Source organism: Sceloporus undulatus, chromosome 2 (genome assembly GCF_019175285.1).
Source record: "Sceloporus undulatus isolate JIND9_A2432 ecotype Alabama chromosome 2, SceUnd_v1.1, whole genome shotgun sequence".
Lineage (NCBI taxonomy): Eukaryota > Metazoa > Chordata > Lepidosauria > Squamata > Phrynosomatidae > Sceloporus > Sceloporus undulatus.
Window position 1 is genome coordinate 146,516,511 of NC_056523.1, and position 27,550 is coordinate 146,544,060.

General features: G+C 42.1%; 1 protein-coding gene across 1 annotated transcript in view; it reads left to right on the forward strand.

Annotated features, from left to right (window-relative positions):
- The first annotated feature begins 6,849 nt into the window (after positions 1-6,849).
- The window catches only part of LOC121920425 (E3 ubiquitin-protein ligase RNF213-like), a 45,302-nt gene continuing 24,601 nt past the window's right edge, over positions 6,850-27,550 (forward strand). The window contains 3 exon segments of the mRNA XM_042447562.1: positions 6,850-6,969; positions 10,649-10,784; positions 22,868-22,950. Coding sequence (XP_042303496.1) covers positions 10,722-10,784; positions 22,868-22,950 — 146 coding nt within the window. The 5' untranslated portion in view covers positions 6,850-6,969; positions 10,649-10,721.

The following is a 27,550-nucleotide window of genomic DNA, read 5'->3' on the forward strand; positions in this document are numbered from 1 at the left end:
AGTACCTAATGAAAGAAAAGTCCTTTTGCCCAGGGGTGCTGAGGGGAAGCTCATGGCACAGTAAATTTTCATTCAGTATTTGGAAGAGTCACAAGTCATTTTGCCTTTGCTGCAACAGGCTAAGACTGTGATTCCTTTTGTGCTTACTTGAGTTGGGAGTAAATTAGCAGGACTAAAATTAGACTTATTTTTGATTAATTGTGTTGGGGTGGTTGTGTTGTGAGAGGGCTGGCTCACTTGGTGCAAAAAGCTGGTCTGAAGACTTGCTGACTGTTAGATTAGTTGGGGCTAGTTATCTCAAGCTAGTAGGTTGGAATGAGTACAGTGATATTGATCTGTGATTGAAAAGGCTAGAAGGATCTAGGGCAGTGGATGACTGAGTGTTTGATTTGTTCAGGAATGGAATATGTCTTGTTGCACTGAGGTCCACAGTTAATAATAAATTAAACCCTATCTGCGGCTAGGCTTGCCATAACCCGGTGGGAGGCATGACCCCCCCGCTTTCTAGGGGGCGTTCCCGGTCCCGTCACGCCCTCTTCAATTCTGCCCGGCTCCTGGCTCTGCTGCATCCCTATATTGTGATGAGCGCAACAGCCAGGGCTGGAGCTGGCAGGGGAGGACTCTGCTGCTCTGCCTTGCCCCTATTGGCCAGCCCTCCCAAGGAGCAGCCAGGCTTAGTCAGGCAGGGCAACAAGGCACGAGGAGGAGCAGGGCCAGGCAGGCAGCAGCAGTGGCCCCCGCCCATCCAGGCAAGCTGCTGGGAGAGGGAAGGAAAGGGCCCTTTTCTGGAACCCCTGCCCCCCCCCCCAGCCCTCCTCATCCTGCTGCTGCTCTTGCAAGGAAGGGGCTCTGAAGCGCTGGGAGAACTGCCTCACTAAAGGGGTGGGGCGCCTCAGGGACCCAGCCGTCAGAGAGGAAGAGCCTCGGCAAGGCTCAGAAAGAGGAGGAAGGGGCTGGCACCCGGGAGAGGCAAGAGGGCACCTTCCAGGCCCCTCCTGGGCCCCAGGCTCCCCCCAGGATCGCCCCCGTCGGACATTGGAAGCCCCCTCCCTAAGGCCCCCCAAACACACACCTCTCTCCTCTCTAACCCTCTCTCTGACTCCCTCTCCCCCTGTTACCCCACTTTATCTGAGCCCTCTCTAACCCTCTTCTATCTACCTCCTTCTCTCCATCTAAACTCCCCTCCAAACCCTCTCTATCTACTCCCCCCTCTCTCTAACCCAGTGATCCCCAAACTGTGCTCTTTAAGTAATTTTGGACTTCAGCTCCCAGAATCTCAGACTATTGAGTAACATGTCTGAGGCTTCTGGGAGTTGAAGTCCAAAATCTCTTAAAGGACACAGTTTGGGAACCACTGCTCTAACCACCTTATTTAATAATAATAATAATAATAGGATTTATTTATATACCACCCAATCACTGGGAATCCGAGCGGTTTGTGAAATTAACAGCCAAACTACACAGGCAAATCAGCTCCTGGCACTGAACAAGCAGAGCTCTGCTCTGGAGCCACAACAAACTACATTTCCCAGAATTCCATAGCATTGATCCAGGACAGTTAAAGTACTGTCAGACTGGGTTATTTCTGCAGTATGTATGTAGTCTGAGAGCCCTGCAGAGAGAACAACTCTGGTGCTTTAGAATTTAAGCCCATCTAAACCCCCTCTATAACTCCCTTATTTAAGTCTCTTCTAAGCCCCCCTCTAACCCCTCTCCATCTTACTCCTCTTTATCTAACTCTAACCCCCCTAGGTTCCCCATCTAGCCCTCCTTCTATAGCCCCCCTTTCTCAAACCCCCTTATTTAACCCCCCTTCTATCTAACCCTACTTTTTTAAAAAAAAAACCAGCAATTTTTGTGTCCTCCATTTTTATAAAAGTGTCCTCCATTTGAAAATGTTGTCCTATATTTGTCCTACATTTGTCCCGGTTTGGAGGTCCTGACCCATGGCAACCCTATCTGCGGCCCAAAGAAGTTTAGCCTATTTTAATTTTGGCCCCTACCTACTGCCAAGTTGTGTAGGTCTGTTTAGTGCAATGACAGAAACTAAGGGATTATATCAATCACAATATGCTAACATAGATGGAAGGAATCTTGGTGACAGTAGCTGCCCCTATTTATGTCTCTTCCTCTTGATTGCTAGTTTCCAGGAACAGGAAAGTGCAGAGAGAGAGAAAGGCCAAGATAGAAAGTGAAACTTGAGGCTGGGAAGCATCACATGAAATGATGGTGAAACACCTGCTTCATTCAGTTTAGTGTAAAAGGCTAATATTAGTTGACCATGAGGGGAAAGGGAGGGTGTTGGTGTTTCTGAAGAAACAGAATCCTTTGTGCACAAGCTGACTAACATAAGTACTGTGTTTCTAATGGGCAGGAAGCTGCTTAAAATAAACATGTTTTTTGTTGTTTATCAAGATAACTTTCTGTTGACTAATCTGTAAAGAGATTTACCATTCTTAAAGTCACTGGTTACAGGAGTGACATTTTCTATTATGGATGTTCTTTAAATTGAAAAACAAATATAAACAAAGGCCCTTATTAAAGAAAAAAAGTGACTTTTCTGCAACACTAGAGAAAAAACACATATTTAATGTGAGGGGAAGGGAGTTAAGCATCCCATATACAGTTTTTCATCAGAAGATTTTGGCTGCACTCGCTTACAACTGTATAGTTACTTTTAGGTGTGTAGTTATTTCTTCCCAAAACTTGGATTCAGTTATCTGAGGAGGATACATCACTTATTGCATGACATTTGAAAAATTTGTAGCATAGTTTCCATAAATATTTTCCTGTTCTTGGCGCAAGCAAAAATTGCAATAAAGATCAATTTTCAGTTAATGTGTATGAACTAGAGGGGATCACAGCAGCAGAGGAAGACAGGTTTAGACATATCCATAGATTGGGCTCTGAAACTGCAGTTCAAGGAGGGTTCTTCCTGTTCTGCAGAGCTTGATGCAGCAGTTATCTTAATCAAACATGTTCATTTCAATTTTGTTGGAATTACTAAACCCTGGATTTTTTCCCTTTTCCTCTGATGAGAATAGAAATGTAAAACAGTGCTGTTTCTGAGGTTGCATCTACACTGCAGAATGAACACAGTTTGTTTTGTGAGATATTTAGCAATCTCTGTCATCAGAGAGCTCTGGTGCCACAACAAACTACAAATCCCAGGATTCCATAGGAAGGAGTCTTGACTGTTAAAGCAAATTGCATTAATTTTGCGCTGTGGCGGCAGCCTGAGAAACCATGTGGTTTCAACCTTCATAAATTTAGTTTATTTTACTCAGTGCTGAGGAAGAAATATAACTAAGAACAAGAACAAGACAAACACCAGGTGAAATAATAACTCCTCAGAAAACTTCATTATAGGCTAGATGCCTCGTTCATCTCCTGTAATATATGCAATTTTGCACTTAGGTATGAGTACAAAACTTGAAAACCCCTATGATGAGACCATCCAAAATGAAACAAGAGCCAGTGCCAGGAGACTCTAAGTACTTTTTCTCTGCTCTTCCACTGAAGTTGGTTGAGTGCCTTCTGATCTGCGAGTCTCATGTTCCACGAGACTATCTCTTGTTTCATTTTGGAATATCCCTAATAACACGACTGGACTCAAACTGAGAAGACATCCAACTGCTGATATGTGCAAAAGTAAACGAAACCTGCAGAATGTGTTAGTAGGAACATCAAATGTTAGGAGCATGAATCAGGAAAAGCTAGAAATTGTAAAAACAAGCAATGAAGTGCATAAACATAGCCACACTTTGTGTGAGCAAATCAAAGAGGACAAGTATGGGACATTTTCAGTTAGATAATACTCAATATTTTAATCTGGAAATGATAATCCCATATCACAACAGGACTTTAAAGAAGGACTTCTTGTTTGTTGTTATTAACTGCTACTTTTGAGATGTTTGCTTGCTTACTGTTTAGATATTTAGTTTTACTAGACTGAGAGGAAATACAGTAATCAGGACACTGATAACATGCATCAATTCATTGTTACTTCCTAAGGCTTAATGGGACCACTAACTACATTTTGGGAATAATCCTGCTGGCTCTATTAGTCTGTTAGAAAGTTAAATACACTGAAAGCCAGTGTTTTAAGCCAAGGCAACACATTTATAACAAGGTAACATGAAACTAAGCTAAATCTAGTGATTTATTAGAGAACACCTGCTAGGGCAGTATGTATGTATATGTGGCGGTGAAGGCATTCCATAGGACTTTAGTGAGCTACATTTGTGCCCTCATCCTGATTAGGCCTGTAAAACTGAAGTTCACTCTCTTGCAGCAGTATACTTGTGAACAAATGTGACCTACTTCATATGACATTCACAATCTCTCATCAAAGATGAGCTAAATTCAGTTTGCACACTCACTTAACCAATTCAGCAGCACACTTTGTTCAAATGTAGTGATATAATTACCATAATTAAATATTTTCAAATAAAAGTAAGATAATGTCCCATCCGTACATATCAATACTTCTAAAAATTAGAAAGAGTTGGGGAGGAAAGGAACATTCCTTAATGTTCCATTAACTGAAGAGCCCTGTTGGTGCAGTGGTTAAATGTCTGTACTGCAGCCACTCACTCAAAGCCATAAGGTTGCGAGTTCAATACCAGCAAAAGGGCTCAAGCTTGACTCAGGCTTGCATCCTTCCAAGGTTGCTAAAATGAGTACCCAGATTGTAGGGGGCAATTAGCTTACACTTTGTAAACCGCTTAAGTGCACTGATAAACGGTATAGAAATGTACTTACTATTGCTATAACATTTTTGAAGAAGTATTATTTAGGGGGTGGGGGATGGAATAGTACTCTATGAATTGTCAAGCCAAGCAGCTCACTATTCATACAATTACTGCAGTCTGCAAATTCAAGAATTGCTGGGCCCAAACACACTACACAGTTATGGCACAATTTTTAGACTTTCACAGCCCTAGGTCCATTCTATAGAATCCTGGGCTTTATAGTTTGGTGAGGCATTAGACCTCTATAATTTAAAACTCTAAATGCCTCTTGGTAAATTGCAAGTCCCAAGTTTCCATAGGATGTTGCCATGATAGTTAAATTGAAATACAGGACTATAATTGTGTAGTGTGAATGGACCTACTGTAATTTGGAAATCAGCTTCTTCAGAATTCCCAACCTCTTCTATTAGTTCTCTCTGCTGCTTCTCCCTTTCCTTACAGATTTCAGGGCTGTCCACTCTTAAATCTGACTTCAAGATTCCATGCTCACATCTCTCCCATACACCTGAATAAAATATACACAGATGTTAGCAAGGGGAGAAGTAAAACGTCAGCCCCACCACATCAACCATGAGTCGAACAGGGGCTGTGGAACAAAGCCTGAATCTGTGTGGAAAGATTATTACTGGTATCTTTGGGTAAAGAATTTCCTTTCTCTCCTGAACAGATCAGCCTTGCTGTCTGTCTCGGGAGCAAACAAAAATAACTTTATTAGCCTGAATAAAGGTTTTATAAACTCGCATAGTGATGATACAGAAGGCTGTTAACCCATGAATACAGAAGAAGATTCCCCCATGATTTCAACAGATAAAAATGTTAGTTCAGGAGTTGTTCACCAGAACAGATGTAATGGTAAATGATACAATAACCAGTGGGAAAAGTAGTTTCCTAGCAATCTTACGGTAGTTGCAGAAGTATCACTAAGATACCAGACTGGCTAAGGTCATTTCCCACTCTTACTGTCCTTACCCTCATTGTTAATATGGCTGAACTTTGTTTACCAATGATTACTGGCCCTAGGCCTTTAAATGTGGCCATTTCTTCATCTATAGAGAATTACCTTTTGAGATCACCTAGTCTGACCTCTACTAAAAAGAAATTTGAGAATCTTATTAGAGCTTTTAGATGAGTTTATTAAATCACTAATGGGGATTCAGGATTTTCTTTCATAGACAGGCCTCACATAAACATGCCATGGTCTGGATTACACAAAGGTATTAATTAAAGCACTACTGAAGGGATGGATTCTGTTCCCTTTATGAAAAACATACACATGATGCTGTGTTATCAGTTTCAACAGTATTGTTGCTTTTGGGTGGAACAGGTTGTGGGTGCATGCAAGAATGATCCTGGATTCTCCTTTTAGGCTGAGTCTGCACTGCAGAAATAATCCATGTTGGCACCACTTTAACTACTATGGCTCAATGCTATAGAATTCTGGGAACTATAGTTTGTTGTGGCAACAGAGCTCTCTGACAGAGAAGGCTAAACATCTCCCAAAACAATATTTCCAAAATTTCCATAGCATTGAGCCATGACAGTTAAAGTGGTGTCATACTGGATTATTTCTCATGTATAGATACAGCCATCAAAGGGTATTGCTGTTTCCCATTCTCTTACCTGATTCGGGACACAGTTTCTTAACAAAGTCCTATTAAAATTAAAACAATGGCATCAAGAAGCCCTATGGTATATCTTATCCATGAACATAACCTATTTTGATATTTGCAGAGAAAGCAACATTGCTTTGTGTTCAATTACGGCTTTCTCATGAACTCATGCTTCCCAGGCTGCTAAATATATATATAAGCCTTTATGAAAAGAAATACATCTGGTGACTTAAATATAATTACAAAAGGGTGATTATGACCCTGTCAAAGGGTTTTCTTGACAAGATTTATTCAGAAGAGGTTTGCCATTTCCCTTCTGTAAGGATAAGAGTGTGTGTCTTTGCAGCTGAGAAAACTCCTTCATCTGAGTACTCGGTGAAACTCCATTTGGAAATTCCCCATCTGGGGTCACAATCAAGGGCCAAGAAATAGCTATATATAGTTCAGATTACAGTGGTTTGACAAGCCCTATTCTGAAACCGAAACTAATCAGTACTGGATAGCAAAAGGACTTTGCTGTCCCTTTGGCTGCTCATATATGTTGAAGAAGAGTAGGAAAGAACTCCTGAGAAGCTGAGGAAGTCACAATTTCAAAATTAAGCTGGGTGAGTAAAATAGCTATTAAAATGCTAGATGTACTCATGCAGGAAACCTACCTTGCTTTACAGTATCACACTGTTAACAGTTTGCACCAGGTCATAATGAAAGCTGGTGATGAGCTGCAACCCAGATCTCTTATCCAAGCTATGATGCTCTTGCTTTTGACCTTGCCATAGCAGAGGGAAACAGCTAGGTTCTTCCAAACTGTGTTCTCTCTGTGTGTCTGTATGTGATGATAGGTTGGTAAAGCTGATGTGCTGTTTTCTGAAAGTACTAGGGATAAAAAGAGGATGAGAAGTGAGAATTAAAATGAGAGATGCTGAACATGCTGAGCAAGTGTAGCCTGATTTTTACTGTCATTTATTTATGGGACAGCTGTTTTCCAGAAGTGTAAACTTTCCTTGAGTCTCTAGCGCCTGTGTTTTAAGCACACTCTTGAGGAAGATCATACCAGTCAGTGGTCATAGTATTGGTAAATGTGGAGAAGTTATTGTTCCCAGTTTTTCTTTGATTCTGTGTCATCTTCATGGTTTACTCCAGGTATCAGTCCAACCAGTCAGTTGTGTTTGTTGTGTGTCTTCAAATTGTTTCTGACTTACAGGAACCCCAAGGTGAATCTATCATTGGATTTTCCTGGCAAATTTCTTCAGAGGGGTTTGCCATTGCTATTCTCTGAAGCCAAAAGAGGGACCCGGTACAGACGGGCCTTACATGACATCTTTGTCACATGCTAGGGTTGCCTCGGGGCTCTCCGCCCACATGCGGCCTAACCCTAGCACGTGGCGGGGGCGTAATCATGGTGGCCTCCCATCCACATGGAGGCCACCATGATTACATCACACATGTGCTGCGTCCAAACAGCGCGGCACTTGTGTGACATCGTTGCCCTGTCCCGCTTACGGTGGCCTCGGCATGGTGCATGAAGGAGCTCTGAAATGGAGTCCCTTCTGAGGGCGTGCCTCATTCCTGCAGCCACCAAACGGCAGCGGGAACAATGCCAGGGTGAAAGGGGCTGAGCAGCCCCTGGCTGCGGCATGAAGCCTCAAGGACACCCCTTTTTGGGACCAGGGAGAAGAGGCATTTTGGAGTAAAGGGGTACGTGCAGTCCGCCCCAAAGGGGTGGTCTGTACCCCACCAGGTCACCCAGTGGGTTTCCATGACCAAGTGTGAATTTGAACCCTAATTTCCAGAGTCTTAGTCATACGCTCAAACCACTACGCCACACTGATTCATCATGTCAGTTACATCCTGATTCTTTTGAAGGGGCGTTGTTTTGTTTTTACTGGAGAGAAGGAATTCCAAAAACCTCTGAGCCTGTAGGCAGATTTAGAATTTTGCTCAGAAGAGCTAAAACAAGTTTTCATGAAACTGTATGATTTTTACATAAGGTTGGTCCCCCTCATCTCAATTTCACAGTACCAAACCATTAAGGCTGGCATGGGGGCAGAGTCGGAGCATGGCGTCCATGCAATGTATGCCCTGACTCTGCCCCCATGGCAGCATGATGCTGTGTGTCGTTCCACATGGTGCATGGCATCGCGGTGCTCCTCTAGCACTGCATTTAGAAGACACAGTGCCACAGGAGCACCATAAAGCCACCATGCTACAGTACCCTTTCCCAGGTGCAAAAAGGAGCCACTTTTGAGGCTCTTTTTGCACTGCAGAAAGGCCAGGTCAGGGCCGCAGCATGTGGTTGCTGCAGCCCTGATCTGGTGAAGATGGAGGTGGCTGCAGGCCACTCCTTTAGGGGCGGTCTGCACAGCCCCTATGTTTTGACATCTTCTGGTCTAGTCATCTGTATTTATACTCTCAAACAAACAGGTTTGTATAGTGACATTGATAGGCTTGGGAACATGAGCCTCTATGCTAAATTTATTTCTAGGATCCCTCAGTTACCCTTAGGTACTGACTAATTAATCTCCATCAGAAGACACTGTGCTAGTATTCCAATTTTTCCTCCTTAATTGTTTTCTTTTCTTTTTTTTAATAATTTTTTTTATTGGGTTAAAAAGAAAAATATACATAGATACATACATACACACAATACACAATTAAATCTACACGTGACTAATTAATCTCCATCAGAAGACACTGTGCTAACATTCCAATTTTTCCTCCTTAATTGTTTTCATCTCTTTTATCACTGAAACATGTTCAAAGAAGTGGTGGGAAAACACAGGAGGGTTACAATGACATGACGTGGGAGTCCCATGAAGATGATGATGACTTGTGGTTCTTCCATGAAATTCCATGAATGAGGCAATAAAAACTTGGGACTATGACTCTGGAGGCCAGGATTCAAATCCCAGTTTATCCATGAAATCTACTGGGGAGTTCACACTCTCTTAGCTTCAGAGGAAGGCAATGGAAAACCCCTTCTGATCAAATCTTGCCAAGAATACCCCATGATATGTGCATCTTAGGGTCACCATAAGCTGTAAACATTTTGAAGGCACACACCACCACTAGAATCACCCCAAATGAGAAGACTACATAGTATGAGGTGATGGTGTACAGTATATGATAGTAAGGCTATCCTGTAGGTCTGTCCTTTGCTGTGCTTAATGTCTTCCAGAAACAGTTGCCCCAGACTGCCTTCTGTTAGAACTGACCCAGTGACAGAGAGAAGTGCCTGAAATGAAGGAAGGCCTCTCCCATTTGCTTCATTTCAAACTGCAGTCCCCAGACGCTGGTTCATAAAGCACTGATACGGATACATTAATGATGTGTCTGTAATATCTAGTTAATTCAGTATTTGAAAGATTGAAAGAAAATCTATTGTTAGGTTTCATTTTGTATGAACAGTAGAGCAATTGTAATGAAAAATTCTTGTGAGATTGGAAAGTCTCTATGACTGAGAGGTAAAATTCTTGTATTTAAAGGCTCTGTGTGCTGCTATATATTCTGATCTTTTAGTAACAGTTCTGATGAATGATTAAATTTAACTACATTTGTTATTTTTCATATGATAGTATTACAATGTTGAGAGCTAGATATACAGTGCACCCTCATGATATGCAAGTGTGATATGCACAGCTTTCAGGATATGCTGAAAGCCGCGCCGGAAGGAACGGTGTCGTGCGCTGGAAAGAATAATGGCACCCGTGCCCGTGGTCCACATCACTGCCACACCACCGCCACAGGCACATGGGCCTTGAGTTTACGTGGAATTTCTCTCACATGGAGGGGTCCGGAACGGATCCCCCATGTAAGGAAAGGGAGCACTGTAGTTTTTTTCTCATTTTCATTTAACACAAAATTGAATATACAGTACATGCCAATCAGAGAATGTCCTTTAATGCCCTGGTGGCACAGTGGTTAAATGCCAGTACTGCAGCCACAATGTTTTGAGTTCGATTCTGAAGGGCTACAAGGTCTTCTCAACCTTCCATCCTTTCAGAGGTTGATAAAATGAGTAACCAGCTTGTTGGAGGAAATTGGCTTACACATTGCAAGCCACTTAGAGACTGTATGTTCAGTGTGAAGCTGTACAGAAATGTAAATGCTGTTATTGCTATTGCTATGCCATCAGATACTGACAAACTCCTCCTCCTATCACCATTGGTCTGTCTGGCTTTGGCTTATGGAAACTGGGGTCTTATGGAAACTGTGGAAGGGCCATAAGTTTCCCAACCTTGTTTCCCAATGCCCTTCATTTGTCTCTGTCTTTCCACCCCTAAATAGGTTATAAAATACATCACTGTGGATCAAATAAGCAAAGGGGGCTTTAACTGCCCTGAATGTGACAGCCCTCAAAATGGATCAAACAAATTCTGCAGTAACTGTGGGAAGAAGTTGGTTCCTTTCTCCGACACACAATGTAAGTGTTCACAGCCTTCACCATAAATCATTAAATGGGGAGCAGTTACTTTCCATTAAAGATTTGCCTTTCATTTCTCTGGCGGCTCAGTAACCTCCCTGCTGGTCTCCAAAATGCCAGGTGTTATCATGGGGTCTGGGCACATCACTGGATATCATTTGGTCCCTGGTTTTGCTCTGTGTGAGTATGAAAGCAATGAGGCTATCTCCACATGATGCATGCACATCTGTAGTAGTGGTAATGCTTCTGCAGTTGGTACTTGGTTAGGTTGCCTTTGGACTTCCATGATTGGAATAGATGCAAGGGAGACAATTGACTTTACTGTTATTTTCAATCAGAGTTAACACTGGGAATTCTCTCCTCTGCTTGTCTACTGAATTGTGAAGGTATACACAAGAATGTCCCCTCTGCAAGAGATGGGGCTTTAGAATGAGGCATCCCAGAACATCCTCAATACAGTCCCTAGGCTGGTTTGCCTAAATTAGAACCAGCAAAGGATACAGTTAGGTCTGTGGCCAGAGGTCTATCTCCCTTGGATTATGAAATTTGAACAGTAGACAAATAAGCTACTTCTGGGATCTTTGGTGCCCTTCCAATTTACCATTCTTCATGAACATAATTTCCACCCTTGTATACTGTGACTATCCTAGAGCTGTTGTTGGTCAGTTAATATTATTGCTGTAAGTCACCTTGTGGTGTATATCCCCATTCCTAAGAGGTGAAATGGTTAAGTCTATAACTAAAACGATAATCTATCAATAACAGCTCAAAATTTGAGAAGCATAGATGGGGTGAGGGGTGAAAAAGGGGGCAACCTTATTTGGCAATAGGGGTGACCTGGTTTGAACTGCAAGATTGTTAACATGGCATGTGGGAAAGGGCAGGATTGCGTTTGGATTATAGAACATATAGAACATGTTTGGGGGTCTTGACTGTTTATTCTACATTGCACCATTGTTACAGATGATATGTTAAAACTTGGGTTTTTATTAAAGACTTTAGGGCCAATGATCCAGATCTGCGCACATGTATGGTTTTAAACTGCTTTAACTTATTAACTTCTAAAAAAATTGTTTAGTATGTTTTTAAAGTATTTAGCTGTTCTAAATTTTATAACTATTAACTGATTTTATATTACGCTTCCCAGAGATCTTAGGATATAGTCCAATATATAAATATTTAATAAATAGATAAATATTTTTACACCACTGTCCCTTGGAGTAGAAGAGGCTAAACAACATATTTTATGTTTATTACAGAGTCAAGGCTGCCACCACTCATCCAAACACTGTTTTGTTAAAACCATCTACCAAAATTGCTTTCCCATGGAACTGACAAAAATGGCAATCAAACTTTTTGTACTTTGTGGCTGTGCTGAGTGACCACTCCAGAGAATCCTTTTCTCATATCGCCCTCAAACACTGTCTGTTTTTGTGCAAGGGTTTTTGGTTTTTGTATGTGCACAAGATTGCTATGTAGAAAGCTAGCATGATGAATTTTGGGACTTCTGGTTGGCCTTTAAAAAGTTATCACCACAAGATACTATGGAGTTTGAATCTTCTTTTACAACAGACATGACACTTCTGGCATCTTTCTGACTTTTTTCATTTTGCCAGTCTATTTTTAATACAGTTTTTCTCATTTTAATCTTGCTATTCTAGATGACCACACACTCAGAAAGGAGAGATGTAATAGTGATGGGTGACTTCAACTACCCTGATATTTGTTGGAAGTCAAACTCAGCCAGATCCTCAAGGTCTAGTAAATTCCTCACTTGCCTTGGAGACAATTTCATGGTCCAAAAAGTGGAAGAGGCAACAAGGGGATCAGCTATTTTAGATCTGATCCTAACCAACAAGGATGACTTGATTAATGGGGTGCAAGTGGTGGGATCCTTAGGTGGAAGTGACCATGTTCTCCTGGAGTTTGTTATACAATGGAAAGGAGAAGCCAGGCATAGTCAGACACGCATCCTAGACTTTAGGAGAGCGGATTTCAGTAAACTTAGAGAAGTATTGAGGGCGATTCCATGGTCAGAAATACTAAAAGATAAAGGAGTTCAGGACGGATGGGACTTTCTCAAAAGGGAGATACTGAAGGCACAAATTAAAACAGTTCCAGTGAGAAAGAAAAATGGGAGGTGTCGCAAGAACCCAGGATGGATGACAAAGGAACTTTCAGCTCAGCTAAATTTTAAACGGAACATGTATAAGAAATGGAAAAATGGGGAAATTACCAAAGCGGAATTCAAACAAATAGCTAGCAAGTGTAGAGATATGGTCAGAAACGCCAAAGCACAGAATGAACTCAGGCTTGCTAGAGAGGTTAAGAACAACAAAAAGGGCTTTTTTTGGATATGTCCGCAGCAAAAGGAAGAAGAAGGAAATGGTAGGGCCACTGCGTGGATAAGATGGCAAAATGCTAACAGAAGAAAGAGAAAAGGCAGAATTACTCAACACTTTATTTGCCTCAGTCTTCTCAGAAAAGGCAAAGGGTGCTCAACCTGAGGATAATAGAGCAGAGGACAGAATAGGGGAAATTCAGCACAGAATAAGTAAAGAGATAGCACAGGAATACCTGTTTAACCTAAATGAATTTAAGTCTCCAGGACCAGATGAGCTACATCCAAGGGTATTAAAAGAACTGGCAAATGTAATATCGGAGCCATTGGCAATAATCTTTGAAAACTCCTGGAGAACAGGAGAGATCCCAGCAGACTGGAGGAGGGCAAACGTTGTCCCCATCTTCAAAAAGGGGAAGAAAGAGGATCCCAACAATTATCGTCCAGTTAGTCTGACATCAATCCCAGGAAAGATCCTGGAGCAGATCATTAAACAGAGAGTCTGTGAACATCTAGAAGGCAATGCCATAATCACAAAAAGTCAACATGGGTTTCAGAGAAACAAGTCATGCCAGACAAATCTAATCTCTTTCTTTGATAAAATTACCAGCTTGGTAGATGAAGGGAATGCTGTGGATATAGTATATCTTGATTTCAGTAAGGCCTTTGACAGGGTTCCCCATGACATTCTCACAAACAAGCTTGTAAAATGTGGGCTGGACAAGGCAACTGTTAAGTGGATTTGTAATTGGTTGACCGGACGAACCCAAAGGGTGCTCAACAATGGCACCTTTTCATCCTGGAGAGAAGTGACCAGTGGAGTCCCACAGGGCTCTGTCCTTGGCCCAGTACTGTTCAACATCTTTATCAATGACTTGGAGGAAAAAATTGGGGGAATACTTATCAAATTTGCAGATGACACTAAATTAGGAGGAATAGCTAATACTCCAGAGGACAGGATCAAAATTCAAAATGACCTGAATAGACTAGAAAGCTGGGCCAGAGCTAACAGAATGAACTTCAACAGGGAGAAATGTAAGGTACTGCACTTAGGGCGAAAAAATGAAATGCACAGATATAGGATGGGAGACACCTGGCTTAAGGAGACAACATGTGAAAGGGATCTAGGAGTCCAAGTAGACCACAAGCTGAACATGAGTCAACAGTGCGATGCGGCAGTGCGATTTTAGGCTGCATCAATAGAAGTATCGTATCTAGATCAAGCGAAGTAATAGTGCCACTATATTCTGCTCTGGTCAGGCCCCACCTGGAATATTGTGTCCAGTTCTGGGCGCCACAATTCAAAAAGGACATTGAGAAACTGGAGCGTGTCCAAAGGAGGGCAACTAAAATGGTGAAAGGTCTGGAAACCTTGCCCTATGAGGAACGACTCAGGGAGCTGGGGATGTTTAGCCTGGAGAAGAGAAGGTTAAGAGGTGATATGATAGCCCTATTTAAATACTTGAAGGGATGTCATATTGAGGAGGGAGCGAGCTTGTTTTCTGCTGCTCCAGAGACTAGGACCCGGAGCAATGGATGCAAGCTGCAGGAAAAGAGATTCCACCTCAACATTAGGAGGAATTTCCTGACAGTAAGGGCTGTTCAACAGTGGAACACACTCCCTCGGAGTGTAGTGGAGTCTCCCTCCTTGGAGGTCTTCAAACAGAGGCTGGATGGCCATTGTAAGACGAATGAGTGAGCTCTGACTTAAACCCAGAGCTGAAGAACCGAAGAACCAAGGAATTGTGCTTTAAACATAGCTAAAGGACCAAACAAGATGGTTCCGCGCAAAGCACTGATGTGACGAAGGTATTTGGCAACCGAGGCGAGGAAAGTCTGAAACTTGGAAGCTGAAGCGGGGTGCCGTCCAGGTGTGACGAACCATGACCGGGAAGAACCTTATCTCCTGAGTCGCCATGATGAGGAACTGACAGGACAATGGAGGACTTTGAACAGAACGAGTTGCTTTGAACACGGACTGATCTGAACAACCTGTCTGTCCTCCCAAAAGAAGAAGTTGAGTAATGGGCTGCAATATTGCAAGACTTCAGCAGCCAAAAGCCAGAGAGAAGAAAAAGTATAAAGACCCTGGACTTTCATCTCCATTTTGTTGGCATCTACCGCGGCAACGGTGTCATCCCCAGCCTTCAAGAACAACTGATCAATGTTCGGCGGAAGGAAAGTGTGTGTGAGTATTGTATGAATGTGTGAGTGAAAGAGCTCTTGATAATCAATGTTTGTGTTACTTGTGTGATTCAATAAATGTTACATGCATGGTGTTTAAAACCAAATTTGGTGTCTCAATGTCTTTCTCAGCCTTGCTGTGAATAGGTCCATGGAGGGAGAGGTTTTCATTACACGCTCTCAGGATAAACAGGTTGCCCTTACAATCTTGGGCATAACACCATCTGTCGGCGATGCTTTGATCTGGATTTCCTGCATGGCAGGGGGTTGGACTGGGTGGCCCTTGCGGTCTCTTCCAACTCTATGATTCTATGATTCTATGATTCTATGATATTTTCATTCTCTTTTTAGAATAAATGGAAGTACTTCTTAAAGCACAGTCACCCTTTAATGTAACAAAGCAACAATCCTATACTCATTTACTGGGGAGTTAGACCCAGTGAACCCCATGTGGCCTGACTCTTTCTCAGTGATGTAGAATGAGTCAATTGACTCGCACCCAAGTCAGACTCAAGTTGCTTTAGTGGCTCTGCTTGGACTGGACTTGGCACTAAATGACACACTGACTTGGCCCAACTCACAATTTGTGTATTTTTAGTGACTGACTTGCTGGTATCATTCACTTGGAGCAGCAGATGAGACCCACTCCCAGAATGTAAATACTATTTCTCAGAGGGGAACAGCAGATGCCTTAGCAATGGGCTTGAGGTGAAAAGAGCCTCAAAAGGTTTTCAAAAGCTTTAAAAAAGACACCTCTGATGTGCACTGGGCCCAGGCTGCCAAACAGACCTCAACCCTCATCTTTGCTTAATGCATTTCTTGTTCCCTTCCAAGAAATGCACCTTACTTCCTTTTTTTCTGTTAAAAGTTGGTCCCCAGATTTGAGACTCAACTTGAGACTTGACTTGAAAGTATCCTGCAAGGGCTTGAGACTCAACTTGAGACTTGAAGGTAGAAGATTGAGACATGACTTGACTTGGAGTAAAAGACTTGAATAAACCACTGCTCCATGTAGACACATACAGTAGACGTTTATCACACGTGTCGCTTCCGTCACCCAAACTTCATCAAATAGGGCGAAAGCGTCACCAGTATGATCATGCCGCAGGCACTTCTAAAGTGGAACAGAAGTGTTATCGCCATGGAATCATCAGGGAAGCAGCTCTTTTCTTATTAATGGATTAATCTATTAATAAGAAGAAAAGGGTTTCTCCACTGACGATTCCATGGTGATAACTCTTCCATTTCACTTTAGAAGCGCCAGGCATGATCACACTGATGACGCTTCTGCCCCATTTTGATGATGTTTGGGTGACAGAAGCGCGACGTTTGGAGCTCCGTGTGATAAACCCCATGTAGGATAGCACCATGTCACCTTGCTTAAATCTTGATCTTAGAGAGAAAACTTACTGATTTCAGTGCAAAATGTGAAGCCTGAGCGTGCAGCGGAGGTGGAAAACTCTCCCTTCTTGGGATCTTCTGTTGGTGAACAGCCACCCACTGAGAAAGTACAGAAGGAAGAGTCAGAAGAGTCTCTGTCCGAGAGTCTTGATAGTGAAGCCTTATTCTCACAGACTGAATTGAGTATATTTAGGTACATGTTGTGTGAAGTGCAAAGATTTTTTGTGACAACTTTAATTCCCTAAAGGAAAAGAACTGGTGACTAACATATTGAAACTAGTAACTAACATATTGAAATTAAATATATTTAATTATATTTTGCTGGCTTATAAAAGCTTTCAAAAATGTATGCTACACACTTCTTCCTGTTAGTCTCATAGGTGCTATGAAATGCCTTTGTATGTTGATACAGACTAATATGGCTATGTCTTTAAATATATTTTGGTAGTTTTACTCATGGACACTTGCTTTTTATTTGCTAGGCTCCCCCTGTCAAATGCTAAATTATCGGAAGCCATGCTATTTTTCCACACACAGTAAAAGTTTTGAATGATGTTGACTATAATGGGCTAGATGAGCAGGATGATAAATATCCATGTGCTAAGACAGAGAGGCCAGACACCTAATTATGGGTTAAAATGAAATGGTAATAACTTGAATACATCAAATACAAGTCAAATGTATTTAAATAGAATTACCCCCTTTAGCAAACAATGTGTAGAAAGGAGGGGGAGAGGATACTGGGCTCTTTGGTTTCCAGAGTGATACATCCTCGGGCAAGGCATTAACCAAGACGGGTCTGGTACATGGAGCCCTGATGGTGGAGTAGTTAAATGCCAGCACTGCAGCCAGATCCGAGGGCTCCAGGGTTGACTCAGCCTTGTATCTTTCTGTAGGTTGCTAAAATGAATACCCAGCTTGTTGGGGGCAATTAGCTTACACACTTAGAGACTACTTAGTTCAGTATGAAGTGGTATAGAAATGTAAATACTATTGGTATTGGTAAGCTTCTGGCAATGCCTGCTGAATTTCCTAAATTATGGAGTGAGCAAAAGTAGCCTGTTATAACAAATTGGCCTCTTCCCCACTAACTGTCCAGCAGCTGCAGGGTTTCCCTCCTTTCAATTTAACTTGATCCTGATGTCCCCTCCAGCCTTTCATACCTGGCACAGGAAGAGGCCAACCTAGCTTGGCACCTTTGTCCCCAACTCCTGCAAGTCCTTTCAACAAACTGCTACAGCTGATGAGTCAGGTTGTCCAAATAGAAATCACATCCTTCTGGAGAGAGGAGTACTGAAGAAAAGGGGGGGGGGGGAGGCTCTGAGGGAAAGGGACAGGAGGGTGCAGCAATATCTGTTATTTAGATTCTATCATTAGAAATAGATTTTGGGAGAAATTACAGGGCTCTGGAATTGACAACAGACTCATAAGACTGATACAGGAACTATATGGTCACAGAGAAATGAGGGTCAGAGTGTGCTTAAATGGTTCTCTGACAGAAGCTTTTGCAACAACTCATGGAGTGAAACAGGGATGCCTATTGGCACCCACTCTTTTTTAACATCTATGTTGAACGATTTGACACCTTGTTTAGCTCAAGTTGATCTTCCTTCTCTAGTAATAAAGAATAGAAAGATCTTCATCCAGATGTATGCCAATGATGTAGTGCTAATTTCTGTATTTCACTTCGGCCTCAAAAACCTATTGAATGCATTCACTGTCTATTGCCAACAGGAATACTTGTCAATAAATTATTCCAAGACCAAGATAATGGTTTTTGGAAAAACTGTCCAAGGTGGAAATGGATTTTAAATTAACATGTTTGACAACAAATAATAATAATAATAATAATAATAATTTATTTCTATTTCCCGCCTCTCCCTGCGGATCGAGGTGGGATTACAGCAGTCAGCAAATTTCAACAATAAAAACATATTTCAACAATATTAAATACATAGCATAAAATATATATATACAATACAGCTGGTCGACTCTCCGTAAAAAACATACAATACTGACAGAGGTGAGAATTTTACAGCAGGTTTGGTGGGTAGGCTCGCCAGAAGAGATCCGTCTTCAGTGCCTTCCTGAAAGCATCCAAGGTGGTAATGAGACCGATCTCTTCTGGCAAATCATTCCACAACTTGGGGGCCACGGCGGAAAATGCTCTGGGGGAAGTGGTCACTAGCCTGGTATTTACATAGTCTAGTGATTTCTTTCCAGTTATTCTGAGAGTGTGGGGCGGATTGTGTAGGGAGAGGTGTTCCCTCAAGTAATTCGGGCCCAAGCCATTTAGGGCTTTTATCATAGAACAAGCCTACCTATTGGGATATCTGGACATTGCTTTTAGTGAGTCTCTCTCTTGCAAATGGCATAGGGAAGCAGCAAAGCAGAAAGCTGACAAAACAATAGGAGCACTGATAAATTTTGATTAAAATCAGAATGATCAGCTGGTTGGATCCGCCCTTAAAATTATCAGTAGTAAAGTAACTGCATAGATGCTTTACAGTGCATAAATGTGGGGTTTAGATATCAATACTTGTAAAGCCTTGGAAATATTACATAACAATTTTTTTCTGAAAACTTTATGCCCTTCTCAGTGGAACTCCTGCAGCTTTTTTTAATGTACTGAATCTGGCTGCCCATCAGTTAAAACAAGAGTGACAGTACGCAGATAAGGTACTTCAAACAAATTGCCGCTTTATCAACCAACAGTCTTCTAGCATTGTGTTACATGGAAATGTGTAATAATCATTATTGGAAATCAAACTTACAAATTCCTCTACACAGTTACTTCTTCCCTGAGCTGAACTCTGTCTTTGGCATGAATAATAACTCAGGCCATCTCCATTAAGGATTGCTGTTATTGCCTTTACTGAGCTACGATTTCAAGTGATGCCAACTGCAGTTTTAGATGGACACTATAACAAAGTGTTGTTTTAAAACAGACTATGTATTTGTTTTCAGTATCTGGTGGAGGATATTGTGCATTACATGCCAATTTGTCCTCTGTATAGTGATCCTGGAGAGAAACTCCTAACACTTTTGTTGACAAATGGAAGTGGGAACTCTCTTGTAGATTTGGTTCAGTTTCTCTTGAGTGATATTAATCACTGTGTAACACATAAAGTAGCCCTTTTTGCCTTGGCTGCAAAGATTAGAAAGAGAGAGTTAAATAAAAATTGCCATAAATTACCATGGAGATTCAAAGTATTAAAAATCAGTTTAATACTTTGAATTTCCATGGCAATTTTTGATGGCAAAGTTGAGGTTTGCCAATAGCTGTAAATGTTTTTATCATTATATTAGCAATAACTTTAACTATATGTTAAATGATGGGGTTGTCTTTTGTGCTTTTGTACTCTTGTACTTTTTTATCTTACATGTTTTGTGTATTTTTAAAAAGCTCTTTGTCATGGCCTTTGGCTAGCACAGTAAACAATATATTGATTGCACTGCACTGCCATTGCTTTCCCCTGAATGTATTGTGTGTACTGAATCTGAGCCAAGATAAGTTGTATGACATGTCTTACTTCTCCTTCCCCTTCCCACTGACTGATAAGCAACAGAAGTGTCCCCTTCTGGGATTTGACAACTTTGGTGAGAGAGAAGTTTCTCCGGTCCTGCTCTAGAGTGGCCGAACGTCTTTGGAGAAAGTCCAAAGAGTGGGCTGATTTTATCCATTTCAAATTTGTTCTTTCTTCTTTCTCACGTGCCCTCTCTATAGCTAAACAGAATTATTACAAATCATTGATCTCCGCCAATGAGAGGTGCCCGCAGCGTTTGTTCTCCACCTTCAACACTTTGCTTAAACCTCCCTCTCCTCCTGTCTCTTCATCTTTCCCTCCTAATGACTTTGCTAACTATTTCATCTCTAAGATTACCACTATTCGCTCTGAGATAGTCCCTCCTGATTCTTCTTCTGCTCTTAATCTTCTATCGCCTTCGCCTAACAAATTTTCTGTCTTTCCTCCTGCCTCTTTGGATGAACTCTCTACACTTCTGAACTCTTCCAAACCTGCTACCTGTCCTCTTGATCCTATTCCTACTCGTCTTCTAATCTCTATAGCTCCCTCCTTTCTGCCCTCGCTTCTCCATATCTTCAATCTCTCTCTCTCTACAGGCTCCTTCCCGTTGGACTTCAAACATGCTCTCATTTCCCCAATTCTGAAAAAACCTTCTCTTGACCCCTCTGCTTTGTCTAGCTATCGTCCGATTTCTCTTCTCCCCTTTCTTTCTAAGGTTTTGGAACGGGTTGTCTATTCGCGCAGTCTTGAGTTTCTTGAAGCCAACTCCATTCTCGATCCCTTTCAGTCTGGTTTCCGCCCAAGGCATTCTACAGAGACAGCTCTCACTAAGATCTCGAATGACTTTTTACAGGCCAAGGCTAATGGCCTTTACTCTGTTCTCATTCTTCTCGATCTGTCTGCAGCCTTTGACACTGTTGATCACTGTCTCCTAATTGACATACTCTCTGGCCTTGGGTTCTCAGACTCTGTTCTCGACTGGTTTAGATCTTACTTGTCTGGCAGATCTTTTGCAGTAGTTGCAGGGGGTCAGACTTCTTCTCCTGTTCCCTTATCTGTTGGAGTTCCCCAGGGCTCTGTTCTGGGTCCCCTTCTGTTTTCTCTCTACACACTGTCCTTAGGAAAACTCATCAGCTCTTTTGGTTTTTCCTACCATCGGTATGCCGATGACACCCAGCTGTATCTTTCTGCCCCTGACCTTTCTCCAAGGCTTGAACACCAAGTCTCGTCTTGCCTTACAGCTGTCTCACAGTGGATGCGCCATCGGCGTTTGAAGCTCAACATGTCCAAGACGGAGCTTCTTGTCTTTCCTCCTAAGCCCAACCTTCAACACTCCTTTTCTGTCTCTGTGGACAACATTTCCATTCAACCAGTCCAGCAAGCCCGCAGTCTTGGCTTTATCTTTGACTCTTCTCTGTCGTGTATCCCTCAGATCCAGACCACAGCCAAGGCTTGTAGATTCTTTTTGTACAATATTGCCAAAATCCGACCGTATCTCTCCGACTCTACTGCCAAGATCCTGGTCCATGCCCTAGTGATCTCACGACTTGATTACTGTAATGTCCTCCTGGCTGGGCTTCCTTTTTCTCGCCTCCGTCCTTTAATCTCTGTCCAGCATTCAGCTGCACGCATTATCACTTCCACCCACCGCTCTGACCACATCTCTCCTGTGTTGGCATCCCTTCACTGGCTCCCTCTCCCTTTCCGCATTCAGTATAAGCTCTTGCTGTCGACATTCAAAGCCCTCCATGGACTAGCCCCTCCTTACTTATCAGACCTTCTTTCTCCTCACCTTCCCATCAGGGCCCTCCGTTCTGGGAGTCAAGGGTTCCTGTCTCAGCCCAGGATTTCCTCTGCCCCAACTAGGATTCACCCCTTTTCACTTGCTGCCCCTCACTCCTGGAACCTTCTTTCTCCACAAGCAAGAGCCATCACTTCATTAACCAGCTTCAAAACGGAGTTGAAAACCATCCTATTCAGAGAAGCCTTCCCAGGCATCGCATAATTGTCGCTTACTATCTGATGTTCTGTTGTTGGCTGTTTATCGATCCATTTCCTGTATTGCTATGTACTGTATATGTATTATCCTACTTGTGAGTATGCATTTTCCCTGGATAATGATTAACCTTCCATTTTGAAGCCAAGCCCTCCCTTCAGTCCATCTGCCTTGGTCCAGGCCTCGGAGGTTGAGAGGAACTGCTGGACCTCTTACCCTTTCCCGTCACCACTCCCTTCTCCTTCTGTGTCATGTCTTTTTAGATTGTAAGCCTGAGGGCAGGGAACCGTCTAACTAAAAAGATTGCATGTACAGCGCTGTGTAAATTTACAGCGCTTCATAAATAAAGATTAATAATAATAATAATAATAATAATAATAATAATAATAATAATAATAATAATGAGGTGAACATGGAATGGTACAGGTGGAGTGTTATACTCTGCTTGTTTGATTTAGGACCCCAGCCGGTGACTTTTCAGTGACTGCTGATCAGCAAACAATACTCCCAATAGTGGGGATGCAGAAACTTCTCTCTGCCTTTTCAGCCTCAGAAATAATTAATACAGATTTGTGTGGAAGATAGATTATATGTATATTCTTCTTTTCACATACGGGTTATGCTTGTGTTACAGAATGCTTTTACCGAATGGGGAAAGGAAGAAGAAACAACAAGTCTAATAGAAGGATCTGACATGAAGGAAAATTTAGAACCAAGGTAGTCTTGAGTGTTTCTTAAATGAAGTATTATATTAAACGATATTAAATGTAATGTGATTAGACCAAGAGTTTTAAAAGAATTATTTCTGTTTGGAAGAGAAAATACATGAAGTTCCAATGAATCTAAAGTTATTTAAATAGTTATGGAAAACAGGTGACTTTCAGGTGGCAAGCCTGTTTTCACTGCTGGGCAGGCAGAGCAAAAATGTTGAAGGGGCAGAAGGTTTGGGGCATCATAGAATAGAATCATAAAATTGGAAGAGACCACAAGGACCATCCAATCCAACTCCCTGCCATGCAGCAATTCTCAATCAAAGCATAACTGACAGATGGCCATCCAGACTCTGTTTAAAGACTTCTAAGTCCCTTAAGAGAAATTTCTGTGGAATCAGTCTCTAAAAACAAAGTTTCTGTAAAAAAATTGTTTCATAGGTAACAAAATAACTCCCAATTAATACATTTTAATTAGATACCACATTATCAAACATGCAAAAAAGCAAACCAATTTAACATCCAATATTTTACATATGAAAAATAATTGTGTAAACTAAATAATAATGACTACAAAGTAAATTAATATTGTGCAAGTTGTCTTACTGTAATGATCTGAACTATTAATAAAGCCCAATGCACTATGATATGTCTGCAAGCTTATGAAGAAATTTAGTGTCCACTTGCAATCCAAAGAAGATATTTCCTTGGAATCCAGCTTGTCTCCTTCCTTTGTGAAGCCCCAGGCTCCTCTGTAGGTAGAAAACATTGAATTTCTCAAGAAGTCTTCATGTTTTGCATCAGGAAAACTTTATGTGGTGTAGAGGTAAAGCATGCCAATCCAATCCCAATATCAGGAAAAAAAATTGCTTTACCTTTGTTGAAGGCAGAAGCCTCAAATAGCAAGGTCCCAGTCCACTGCCTCTCTCTTTAGGATTCCCCTATGACAGCTAAAATACTGTATCTTGAATCCAAAAAACATCTATTGGTAGCCATGTTGGTCATCTAGCAAATCCAGTAACATCCAAACAATGATACCTTTATTGGTGTAACCAAAATGCACAATTATATGTTGCAAGCTTTCAAAGTTTTGCAACATGTAGTTGTGCATTTGGGTTGGTCCAATAAAGGTGTCGTTGTTTGGATGTTATTGGATTTGCTATATGGCCAACACGGCTACCCCTAGATGTTTTGTGAAGAAACTCTTCACTTGAAATTCCTTCAGATATGTTACTCTCAAAAACCAGGATTGCTAAATTTGGTTTTCTCCGATGAAATATTGAATGGTGTCAAAGGTGAAAGGTCTGTTTTTACCTGGTGGAACACTTAAAATTATCTCCAAACCTTACATTATAGAGACTTCTTAAGAGAACTCTGCCTAAGAAAAGTTTTTTTTGGCCTTAAAAAGCTAGAGACCATATGGGTCCTTCTTCAAATACAGGCATTGCAGGCGGGATGCTGAGGGAGTTTTCTAGGATTTCCATCCAATAATACCTGGCTCTTCAGTAACTGAGATCATTCTGTCATCCACAGAAACATCCCTCCTGCATATTATTCACTCCACTCATACACATAGGGATCAGGTATACAACTGTTATTTCAGTGTGTTCTTACATTGACACTGTGACTCACTTCCATTCTTCCTCTTTGTTCCTTTAAGTGTGTCCCTTGCAGGAAAAAAGTATGGTCTTGTGGGCTAGTTTGCTTAATCCATATAAGTGGTTCCCCAATACTGTGGTGTAAGAATACAGCCTAATTTTCAAAATTCAATGGTTAGTGAGGTTTTGTATGCACTTTGATCAGTAAAATTTTCCAAACAGAACCTGGTAAACAACAAATATTAGAATTTTAAAACATCCCTTCCTGTCTTTCTCACCTTGTGAGTTCAACAAAATGATTGCAAACTGCAAAATAAGCTTCTTCTGAATTGCTCCTTCAGCCAGCCTGAGAACGAAATGTTGGTGCTTATGATGAATGATTGTTCTAGGAAGACTGAAGGAGCAACCCACCCCAACTCAGAAGCTACACACACACACACACACCCTTCATCTATGTATAGTTCCTCTCTAATCTACAGCCTGCTGAGAAAGGCTGAGAGTGGTGAGAGTCAGTGGACCTAACAGAATTGGAATTCTAGGTTTCCCACCTTGATCTGCTGGTATGATGGAATAAGCCAGTTGTGGATTCCCTTTTTAACCTTTCTGAAATGATCATTCATGGTAAGTGTAAATCTCTCATTTTGTGCTGAGGGAGAAAACAAAAGCAAAAGATATAAACGCCACTAGAGATGAGATATGGTTTTATGATGGTTTATTAATGTTTTATCTTGTGAGCTGCCTTGGGTCCCTTTTTTGGAAGAAAGGCAGCATAGAAGTGAAATAAAGGATAAAAATAAATAAGAGGGTCCCAGATAGCAGGGAAACTATTACGTATGTGTGCCATCTACAATAAAACAACTAAAAGAGGTGCTCAGCTGCAGTATGCAAAGCTGGCAAATTCTGGATAGATACAGATGCCTGACTGATTACTGACTCACCACCTGAGTCACAATACCCCACAATGATTCCATTTTAATTGGTCAGTCCAGTGGCCTGGTGGAAAACAAGACCCAATCCCGATGCATTCTTAGCTTGAGATATATCTGTCAGGTAAAGTATCACTTAGGACCATTTCAAACCTTGCATGTATAAGCATTATAATTCCATTTAACTGCCATTACAATAGTCTATAGAATCCTGAGGTTTAGGCACAAGAGGAGCTTTATGGCTAGGAATCCTGAACACCCCTCACTCAACAGTAAATCCCAGGATTTCACAGGATAGAAATATGGCAGTTAAAGGGGAATCATGGCACTAGTGATAGAACCCCAGGATACCTCACGTGGTACTCAGCTATATAATTGTTGCTCAGAAGCATAGGTTCTACATGGCCAAGCTAACCTGCCTTTAACTCTGGCCTGTTACAGACAGGCCAAAATAAAGCTGCTTCGAGTCACTTTGGAGGTATGGTATTTCAATGGCGGGGTACAAATCGCCGCTTTGCGGCGCTTCCCCGCCGCTGCCATTTGCTCCGTGCGGGAGCCGCAGCAGCCAAACTGCGCGACTCCCGCGCGGAGCAAAAAAGAAGCTCCATTTCGGAGCTTCTTTCTGCGGCGCATCTATGACGTCGCGAGGCGCCTGGCGCGGACTCGCAACATCATAGGCGCCGCGACACGTCTGGACGCTGTGCGTCCAGTACGTAAAGATGGCGGCGCCCATGTAGAAGGGGCGCCGCCATCTTGTACGTATAGGATACGTACTAGGGTTAGGGGGGTGCGGAAGCACCACCCCTTCCTAACCCTAGTACGTATCCTATACGTACTAAATGGCGGTGTGTATCCCGCCATGGATGCATAAGTCCTAAGAGTCCAAAAGCCACACCAAAGCTGCACTCCAGTCCTTAGGACCGGAGTGTGGCTTTGGTGTGGCTTTTGGACTTATAGGACACATGCATCATTGAAATACCATACCTCCAAAGTGACTCGAAGCAGCTTTATTTTGGCCTGTCTGTAACAGGCCTCAGTAAAATAACTAGGCGTCTAAGAAATAGCATTTTTTTTGTTCACCTTGCTATCTCATAAACCATGTAATACTGAAAATTTTGTTCTACAGTGGAAAAGCCTAGACCTACTGTAGCTTACACACTTAGGGCCTGAACAGACAGGCCAAAATAAAGCTGCTTGGGGTCACAGTGCAGCTTTTGGCCCAGGGACGTAGCCAGGGGGGGGGGGTTCTGGGGGCCCGGACCCCCCCTTCCATTAGAAAAATGAATGGTGTGTGCTGCTGCGCCGCCGCACTCAAGCCCCATTATAATGGTGGCACTTAGTCTGGACCCCCCTTCCTAAAATCCTAGCTACGTCCCTGTTTGGCCTCTTAAGTTGCATGTGTCATTTAAACAGCATACCTCCAAAGTGACCTGAAGCAGCTTTATTTTGGCCTGTCTGTTCAGGCCCTAACACATTGACTTCTTTTCAGTCATGGTATTCAGTGTGGACAATTATACTGATTCAGGATTAGTCAGGAGTCGCTTGGAACCCTAGTCTTTTCTTCACAGTATTAAGGAGATCAGGTTTGCTTGCCATGTGGGCTACAGTGTAAGAAAAGGGGGAAAAAACTTGTTCTGGGATAAATAGAAATCTTCCATAGACTTCTTGCTACCTGGCCGAATTTAAATAAGGCTAGATCAGTATAATGAAATAAGAAGGGAGTAAAACCCTATTGTTAAGTAGCATCAACGGTGCTGACATTTGGGTAGTCCACCATATGTCCCGTGGCTTATATCTTCTAGGTTTTGTCCCACCATTTCCTTAGCATCCTCCCTGCTCCCTAGATGGCAAGCTAAAATTCCCTGCCTTTGTCTTTCCCTGTCTCTGTGGTTGTTGTTAGAAATAGTGCTCTGGCTCAAATGCCAGAAGTGGGGTGGGGTGGGTGGTTTGATATACTAACCCAGTGGTTCCCAAGCATTGCTCTTTAGGGGATTTTGGACTTCAGCTCCCAGAATCCCAGACTATTGGCCAACATGGATGAGGCTTCATGGGGCTGAAGTCCAAAATCTCTGAAAGGGCACAG